The 10,000-nt window shown below is 48.1% G+C and overlaps 1 protein-coding gene across 5 annotated transcripts in view; it reads right to left on the reverse strand.

The window, feature by feature from the left end:
• The window catches only part of LOC113573145 (genetic suppressor element 1-like), a 66,381-nt gene that overhangs the window by 44,734 nt on the left and 11,647 nt on the right, over nucleotides 1–10,000 (reverse strand). Inside the window, exon 1 of one of the 5 annotated variants that reach the window (XM_035520637.2) lies at nucleotides 258–620. The exons of 3 other annotated variants lie outside the window; for them this stretch is intronic. In XM_035520637.2, the coding sequence (XP_035376530.2) occupies nucleotides 258–294 (37 nt within the window). In that variant the 5' untranslated portion in view covers nucleotides 295–620. Of the gene's footprint in view, nucleotides 1–257; nucleotides 621–10,000 lie in introns of those variants that run through there. One more of the 5 variants, XM_081711899.1, reaches the window with a different exon arrangement.

Below are 10,000 nucleotides of genomic sequence, written 5' to 3' on the forward strand. Positions count from 1 at the left end.
ATAAACTATGTATAGAGCATAAACTCTCTCTCTCTCTCTCTCTCTCTCTCTCTCTCTCTCTCTCTCTCTCTCTCTCTCTCGTTCATCTCTATACACTACTAGCCCTTGTTCCTGCTCTCCCCTTAACCTACCTAATCATCACACCTCTGCTCCAATTAACCTCCTAGCCTTTCATATATGCCACACACACACACACACACACACACACACACACACACACACACACACACACAGAGGCTCAGCTAATGTCATCATACCAGACAGATAGTAGAGCGGAGGCTTTAGTCCAAACATGCTGTACTGGCGGTTCGTGGAGTCAGGCGTTCACGGAGAGGCGGTCGGCGGCGGGGAACCCCTGCTGCTGATGGCTGCAGCAGAGCACGCTGAAACAGGGGCTGCACTCCTCACACAAGTCCCTGGGGCGCCAAGGAGGTGGACATCAGGGAATCCATTCCTGCTCCGGGGCTTTTCCCAGGAGATCCGAGTAGGGAAGCCAGGCAGAGAGGAAGGTTTGAGCTGGGTTGGGGATCAGCTGAAAACAAGGGGGCCCTAAGCAACGCGGAGAAGGGGTTATCCCTTCATCCCGAATGCAGGGTGAGAGCACTCCCTCTGCCCATCCGTGCCTCTCTCTTTTCTCTTCTCTTCCTTCACCTCCTTCTCTCTATCACAACATCCCGCTGCCGACTGCGTGGCTGAGCAGAGAGGAGGAGCACACAGCATGCTCTCTCCTCACACTCATCTGTGTGTGTGTGTGTGTGTGTGTGTGTGTGTGTGTGTGTGTGTGTGAAAGAGGGTGAGAGAGAGACGAGAACTGAAGGAGAGAGAGGGAGAGAGAGAGGATGAACGTGCTAGAGTGTGTGTTAGGTAGAGAGAAGGAGAAAAATGAGAGAGAGAGAGAGAGAGAGAGAGAGATGAAGAGAGAGTGAGAGTGAGAACAAGAGACTGAGCAAGACCGGGTGAAATGGGGAATTATGGTCAGAGCGAGTCAGAGCGAGCACGAGAGAGAGACGGGAGGAAGTCTGCCCTGCCGTCGGGTTTCAGGCGCAAGTCATTATGGGTAAATTGGAGTGCAACCTGAGTGACAGCTGATTTGTCAACCCTAATGGAAAAGAGAGAGGGCAGCAGAGTGATGGGGCATCTGTTCCCAACGCCCTCATTAAACACACACACACACACACGCACGCAGATATACAAACACATGTAGGATAACACACACCACTACACAAACACATACACACAAATGCACTTGGAGGCTCATGTCCACACAAGCACGCACAGACACATGCTAACACAGGAACACCCTTAAATACACTTGCATTATGCAGCACACAGGCACAATAATGAGCAATAAAACCGCAAAGCAAGCCCATCCAGCATTACGCACTGACACACACAGTTGCACACAATCACACACTTCGCTTCGTTGTTTAGAAGCAAAAGGGGAAAGATAGACAGATCACAGAAGGCACAAAAGAAGTGAAGTGTCAAAATAAAGAAGCTTTCCCCCGTGCGCCGTCAGTCAGCTTTGGCGGGGTGGACGACAGCTGCAGTGTACGCTTGGGTTCCAGGGAGAAAGCCTCCTCTCACACAACGCCGGCGCTACAGTCCAAACACACACCTCTTTCTTCACACATCCACCTGAAGGCTCATTTCCAACTCCGTCCCCTTTTCAGTGGAGCAAGCGTAAACAGGCTGGTCCCATATCATTTGCATTTGTTAACTTCATAAAGATTCAAACCATCTGCCCCAAAATACACACACACACACACACACACACACACTCATTAACCCATGGCTGACCCTGTAATGGTTCCCAATGCCTGTATAAGGGGGTCAGAGAATGCTATGGCATGGCATGACAAATTTAGGCATGGCAAAAATAGGCAACCCTGAATCTTGGTTAGAAGTAGTCGGCGTGTGATGAAAGTGTCATGCACATGCAATCCGGCATGTTCGGATCTTGTTGCGATGCAGCCAGTACTCCCAGCCTTCCTCCGCCTCTCTGGCTATGACTGAATCCACTCTCTTATGCATGGGGAGCTATCGTACGCCAGTCACAGGAAAGAAGAGGAGCCACTTTGATTCGTCAGGCTTCGCCCATCTGACAAAGGACATTAGCATTCGTATCCATCACTTACACTTCATTCACCACCAATCACGCTGGTGTGTGTGTGTGTTTGGGTGCGTGTGTGTGTGTGCGTGCGTGCGTGCATGCGCGTGCGTGTGAGCATGCGTGCGTGCGTGCGTGTGTGTGTGTGTGCATGCGTATGTGCGTGTGTGTGTGTGTGTGTGTGTGTGTGTGTGTTCGTGTGTTTGACACAGGCTTATCTGTGCCATCATTTATTGTTTGGCCCTTAGCCTCAGTTACTGCTCCCAGCTACTCAGTGTCTAACTACACTGCTGCACTGTTCCACCTATTGGACTTGTCTAATTATTATTTTTTATTACCATTATTACTATTATTATTATTAATATAGAATAGAAGTGGTAGTAGCAAAGAGCTACCTACCCAAACACACACACACACACACACACACACACACACACACACACACGTGTGTGTGTATAGTGAATTTATTATTATACATAATCCTCCATAACCCTTCTGTAAGCTGTAAGGAAGGGTTGTAAGTCACTCCCACGCCCCCAGGTCAGGGATGTAGGTTGGCCAGCGATGTGACAGGACCAATAAGTCAGCATACAATGCAGTATTCCACACTACTACATTACTGAGGAAACATGGTTGTACAGAGACTAATGGGCCTGTTGCTGGGTCCCCTGGGCTTACACACACACACACACCCACACACACACACATGCAGTCTGATATATCATTTAGACAACTCTTAGTGGTTTGCTATGTGAGAGATCTGCATGTTTTGCTCCTTGTGCCTCAGCAGAGCAGACTGAGTATAGCACCTCCATCATGCTGCCTTTGCTGCAAGATGCTCGTCGCGGGGTGACTTTAATGGCATTATACCACTAACCAGGCCCCTTCACCCAGCCTTTACTCTGTCATCTCCTGAATTGTGCATATTATAGCCATTCTACTTTTAACTCACATTATCCCCCCCCCCCCCCGCATCCCTGAGCAGAAGTGTGTGGGGTGGTTTTGGGGCGGAGCTGCGCAGGGCTATCTTTAAGTGGCCACGGGGCTTATAGCCGGGGCCTGACTCCACACCAGGGGAGAGCGGCGTGGGGGGGGGGGGGGTTATGCTCAGATATTGGCTTACTGGCAACCTGCCAGCAGACAGCAGAGGATGTGCCAAGCCACAGGAAAGAGAGGTGGAAACAGATAAAGAGCTTGTGATCACGCACGGCCCTGTTCTCCTCACCACACCCACTGGAGACTGTTTCTCTAAACCACCGCCATGATGCTTCGTTGCATTGCAACATTCATGTCAAATCTCGCTGCCCTTGTCCTCTTGCACTTTCCTTTGGTGTGTGACAAAAGGCTGGGACTGTGCTGATTAAGGACCAGCTGGTTCTGCTCAAATGCCTACGAGAGACACGGTGACGCTGATTTCAGATCGGCCAGCAGCACCTAGAGAAGGTGAGCTACTCTGCGCTCACAGAGCTAAGCAGGGAGGAAAGGCAAGGCAGAGTTAAGGACAGAACAGCTGCTGTGATGCAGGTGTTGCTGCTTACCCAGACATACACACTATATCTCCAAATCATCACACTCTACATGGACGTTGCAGATTCACCAGTCAAATCCCAGTAACAGTGGCTGGATAAAGAGTGGGTTTTAATTGGGGTACTAATGAGCATAACAGAAAAAGCTTTGTGCTAGAGGAAATTAGTAAACCGGTAAAATTGCTGGTTGCAGCGGTAACGACTCTCATTCAGAACTCAGGCACACGGTATGACCAGTATCAAATGGATAGAATGTGTCAGCTGTCTGACACACAGTCACACCTACACACACACACACACACACACACACACACACACACACACACACACACAGAATTCCTGCATGCCTAAAGAAATGAAGAGAAGTCAACACATCCACACAACCATATGTCACCTGATGCTGCAAACCTGTGCTAAATTGAATCAATCCATCTCGGAAATGACTGTTGTCATTCCTCTCACTTACTCCTCTCCATTTCTCTGTCTTTTATTTTTTTACTAACCGGCTAGCCACCATCACTACAAGGAGGGGAGGAGGGAGGATGGGTGTTGAAATGGTGAGAGAGAAAGAGAGAGAGAGAGAGAGAGAGAGAAAGAGACAAAGAAAGAGAAATGGAAGATAGAGATAGAGGGAGAAAGAGAGAGAGAGAAGCCAATCAGAGCCCAAAATAGCTACACCCCCATAGCCCCCACCCCCTTGAGTAACATTAATTAACTTCCCATACTGACACTAATGACAACTTAATGAATGTGTTAATGACCTGTTCACATGCAGGGCTGAAGTGTGTGTGTGAGAGAGAGAGAGAGAGAGAGAGAGAGAGAATGAGAGAGAGAGAGAAAGAGAGAGAGAGAGAGAGAGAGAAAGAGAAAGAGACCAACCCAGATGTTGTATTCCCACATGTCTTATGATACAAACAGACTGAACTGGTGGAGTGACATGGTGGCAGGAAACAAACTCTCACAGGAGCTGGTGATGGCTGTGTGTTTGAAAGACTTCAATCAGTCCCATTAAATCTTATTGCACCCCAGGTGTGTGGCCATCTTCAGCAATAAATGTACACTATAGTTTTATTGTAGCACTATGACACGCTGGGTTGAAGACCAGAGAGATATTAGAAGTAACCACCAAGCACCATGTACCCAAGGCAGACCTGCCCGAGCAAAGATGTTTTAGGAGAGCTTTCAGAAGAACTTAATGGGTCCATGCACTTGTAGTCAAGCACACAGGACTGAAATGTGAATTGAAAGAAGGCACTCAATTTAACAATTTACCTTCAAAGAGCATCCCAAGGGGAGAAGGAGGATGTTGCACAAATAGATGGATGGATGGATGGATGGATGGATGGATGGATGAAACCTAAATGAATGTGCCACATCAGCTATAAGGAAAACTGATTTATAGGCAGCAAAGCATGGATCATGTGGCAGTGATCTGGAGCGTGGCTCACCCCGCCACAGGGACGAGGCCGTGCGGAGGGGCCCACCCTCATCCACAGCCCTATCTACATTCATTTCACTCACTCAGCCTGCCATGGGCCTGATGGCTCGAATACATCACTCCGAGATAAGACGCAAGACACACGACATCTCCCTCTCATGGCTTCTCAGTGATAGATGAGCAGAGATTCTATCAGTTTAATAGCCAGTCTAATAGATTTGTACATCCATTAAGGCTTGTTTGGCCTAAACTATGTTGGTACAATTTTCCCTTTTTCACATATTATCCCTGTTCTGGATTTCTCTTGACATTCTGAGGGGAAAGTGTCTCCCAGACAAGCGTAAAAACGCCAGCCTTACCTTGGAGCCGTCGAAACACAAACAAAAAGACGCTACGGAACAGAAAAGACACGCTTTGCTGTTTGAACGCGCATCGAGCAGATACTGCCACATTCACCATCTTACACACACAGGACCACCATGGCGTCCGCTGCACGGCCTGCTTCCAGTGCCTCTTTTTCACTTCCTCCACCACAATTTGCCCTCTCACTGCAATGGAAGAGTATCGGCAAGAGTATCCACCACTGCAAAGAGTACAAGTCCTTAGCCGCAACGCCGAACCGCACTCAAACCCACTCACGAACAAAGCCTTCCACCCTCAGCAGCGGTGCGTACGTGTCTCTCCCTACAGTGGGGTGGCTGGCATTGCGACTGAAGCTGGAGACCAGAGTTCTTCACGAACCAGAAAAGGATGTTCCCGAGCAGCTTTTATTTCAGGACAATGAGCCTGACTGCCAAGGACGTGACGACGGGCGGAGCACAGAGTGGGCATAGCTCCCACAGGGTTTTCCACAGTGTCCACTCCATGAATAGCTCCCTCCACACATTGAGCTCGCCACTTCTGTCCTGTGAAAGGTGTGTATATGTGTATTGATCGCGTGCTTCTATGGCTTTCTTGGGAGAAAAATAACTTTGAAAAAATAAAAAATAAAACCAAGAAACAGTCAGTTATTTAACTACCTTAAATGGCATTTGATTATGAACTCTCTTATCAGCAAACCAAATGGACAGATTTCATTCTGTCCTATAGTTTAAGAAAGCCAACCTCAGTGAATAAGCTTAATCTCGGTCTAACGTCTAGCAGTAATCCATGTTTAAAACTGCAGTGCCTGCAGGGCTTTGCTCCACTGAAGAGCCCTTTACAGATGCCATCCTACAGCCTACATTACCACCCAGGGCACAGAGAGCCAATTATGAACATAATTAAACTACCATGGCAGCACAGTGGGCAGCCTGACGCAGTCAGAGGAACATGAAGGCACTGCTTCCCCATTTCACTCGACATCTCCGAGGACAGAGAGACAGACAGAGAGAGAGATGAAATAGCTTATTAAACACTGTGTCTGATGAAGCAGAACAGAGCTAGACAGAGAGAGACAAGCAGATGAACAGACAGGCAGACAGACAGGCAAACAGGCACTCTGATGGGGCACAGTGCATATTCCAGCTTCACTGGGACACCTGAAACAGCCTGGAAAGGTGCAGTGGGACATCTAAAAGTGCCTGCTGTACCCTGCATTTATGCTCTATGAATAAAACCACATAGAGAGACTTTTTCCAGAACTACACTTGCAAACGACACTAAACTTAAAATATTTGACAACAGATTTTGAGAGTTTGCGCTGGTTTTTAACGATGGGGTCTACGAGCCGCATCTAGAATAAAATTAAACAATATGATGACGGGAAGTGTTGAAGCAGCAAAGGTCTTGCATGTGTGTGTGTGTGAGTGTGTGTGTGTGTGTGTTAGGAGAGACAATGTTAGAAAAAGAGACATTGACAGGTCAATGTGCGCGGCTAGATAGCCAGATAGGCCTATGTTATGAGTCAGAATTTATTTTGCTCAAGGGTAGAATTACACACAAAAACACAGCCACACAAACGAATACACACAGACGTATACACATATACGTACACTCACACACACACACACACACACACACACACACACATCAGAGCAGACAAATAAATGGCTCAGACTGAGAGGAGAGCAGAGAGTGCTTATTGATGTCTGAGCACAGAAAGTCAAGTAGAGGCCATGAACTGTCCCATGTTCCACTAACGGTGCTCCTATCTCAGCCGCTGTGCAGAGGCAGGTACCAGAACCAGTCTGCAGGACATCCAGCTTTCTGAGAATCACCAGCACCTTGATGCATTCCAGCTGTGTCTGAACCCTTCTAACTCGTAAGACAATGCCAGTGTGCAGAGGCGCCACGGCGTAGCCGTCGACCCCATCATCAGCTGCTCTGACCTCAGGGTCACTGCTCTCTGGTGGGTGTGTGGCCAAAAGTCTGTGACCGGCTTGTGCCCCATAGGGTCAGGAAGGACCAAAGGTCATGCTCTGCCCAATAAACAGCCAGCAGGGGACTGTAATGATTAGAGGTAACAGAGCTTAATAGGGGCCGACCTTCAACCTTGTTGCCATGGAGACACAGGAAAATGTTGCGTCAACTAGCTTGCTGAAAAACTCAGTACACCATTTTAAAAAGAGGAATGGCAAGAGTTGGAGTGACCAGCAATTTATAGATATTTCAGACACTTCTCTCTTTCTCTGTCTCTCTCTCTCTCTGTCTGACGCACTCTCAGGTTCACACAATCATGCTGAATCACTCTCCTCGTGCTCCGGGTGATGACCTTAGACATTAGCGCTGGCAGCTGCGGCGATGCAGGCGCCGTTCCCGGGGCATTCCCGGCCGTTCCCTGGCCGTTCCCGTCACTGCTGGGCTTCCACAGAGCACTCTCCACTTATTTCGTAGCCTGAGGCGTGGCTGCCGCAAGGGACGGGGAGCAGAAAGGGGCAGAACGAAAACAGCCATCAGTGAGCTGCACAGCCTCCATGGATTATTAGTGACGATGAAGGAAAGCTAAAAATGTGACGAGTCACTCCTTCACCTCAGGTGTGAGGTGAATGTTTCTAAAAAAAAACAAAATACTGCGACCTTGGACAACGCCTTCAGCCATGTAGGGGTAATGAGAAACTGCAAACAAGCTACTGTTATATTCCCTGTGTGTGTGCATGTGTGTGTGTGTGCGCATGTGTGTGTGTGTGTGTGTGTGCGTGTGTGTGCGTGTGTGTGTGTGTGCGCGTGTGTGTGCGCGTGCGTGTGTGCGTGCGTGTGTGTGTGCGTGTGTGTGTGTGCATGTGTGTGTGTGAGTGTGAGTGTGTGTGTGTGTGTGTGAGTGTGTGTGCGTGCGTGTGCGTGCATGTGTGTGTGTGAGTGTGTGTGAGTGTGTGTGTGTGTGTGCGTGTGTGTGTGGTATCCTGCCGGCCATTTACAGGTAATGAGATGCAGTAGAAATGAAGTATGCAACAAAGGTGAAACCCCTGAGGAGAAACAGTGGGGTAAGAGAGGATGAGGAGGAGAGGAGGAGAGGAGGAGAGGGGTCACTTCACACACACACACACACGCACACACACACACACACGCACACACACACACACACACACACACACACACACACTCACACACACGCGCACGCACGCACGCACACACACGCACGCACGCACGCACACACACACGCGCACGCACGCACGCACACACACGCACACACACTCACACACACACACACACGCAGACACACACATGCACACACACTCACACATGCACACACTTCTATAAAGCTGGAAAGGAATAAAAAAGGAAAAGAAAACAGAGGATAAAGAGAAAAGGAGAAATGAAAACTAAGAGGTTAGGGGAGAATTGAGTGAAAGCCAGGTGGTGTAGAGTGAAGAATACACAGGTGAGGAACGGCACAAGAAAAACAAGAAAGAATAAAAGAAGAAAGAACGTAGTGCACCCATCAGTGAGTGTCTGCGCACGCACGTGTGTGCGCGTGAAGAAAAAAAAATCGCTGTAAAACAGGATATTAACAATATGTCATTTGTCAGCTCATTTGCAGGTCTGTCTACAAGCTGTCAAATGCAGAGAAAAAAAATCACTAGTGTTAATTTAACACCTATAGTGCACAGGTGTTTGAGAACAATGAAATTTCATTGTTTTCAAATGTACATTCTAGGTGTTAATTTACCTCTGACAATTTTTGGTGTGTGTGTGTGCGTGTGTGTGTGTGTGTGTGTGTGTGTGTGTGTGTGTGAAACTGGGCAAAGAGTGCTTTCGTTTGATGCCACAGGGGAAAGTTCCAGAGAGGGAGATGATTCTCTATCATCCACCTTCATGCTCTTTTCTGATCATTTCTTCTTGTTCCTTTTCTTTGTTATCAGGTCATGTGTCAGTTGGACCAAGAACACAGAGAAAGGAACACAAGAAAAGAGAACGTGGCTTCATTTCTCCCTGGTGGGGAATGGATTGACTGCAACAACAGCACAGTCCGGCTGAGCTCGGCAGCGGAGGACTGGGGAAGAGTTACAGTGCAACACCAGTTAATAAATACTGACCAGCGGAGCCCTCGGTCATATCTGTGCAGAGGACATTAGCATACAGAGAGAAAAGAAAAAACGTTAATCATTTGTCAGCTGGAAGGTTAATGTTACCGTTTCATGCGATCTGTGTTTGTATATCGTTCATCTGTGGAAAGTGAAAATGTGATGTTTAGTGTGAGGGGAAAACTTGGTAGTAAGTGTCACATACACAACCCGTGACACCTTACACTCTTTTAATAAATGCTTCACATTTACCACATAACATGAACTAAGGGGCATGTACCCTGCCGGGGTCCCACACGCGTCTGACAGTCACGATGTGTCTTCACCTCAGCCACCTTCGCTTTACTGACTGGAATGGCCGGTTAGCTGGAATTGCTAAGAATAGTAAACAGCAGAGTGTGTGCAGTCAGTGCCTTTGGAGTTCTAAAGAGAGAGGAAGAATTTATCGAAGGCTTCCTGGCAACACGACATCTTAACAGAAATG

The sequence above is a fragment of the Electrophorus electricus genome, chromosome 4, assembly GCF_041902795.1.
Source record: "Electrophorus electricus isolate QZ-2024a chromosome 4, ASM4190279v1, whole genome shotgun sequence".
Classification (NCBI taxonomy): domain Eukaryota; kingdom Metazoa; phylum Chordata; class Actinopteri; order Gymnotiformes; family Gymnotidae; genus Electrophorus; species Electrophorus electricus.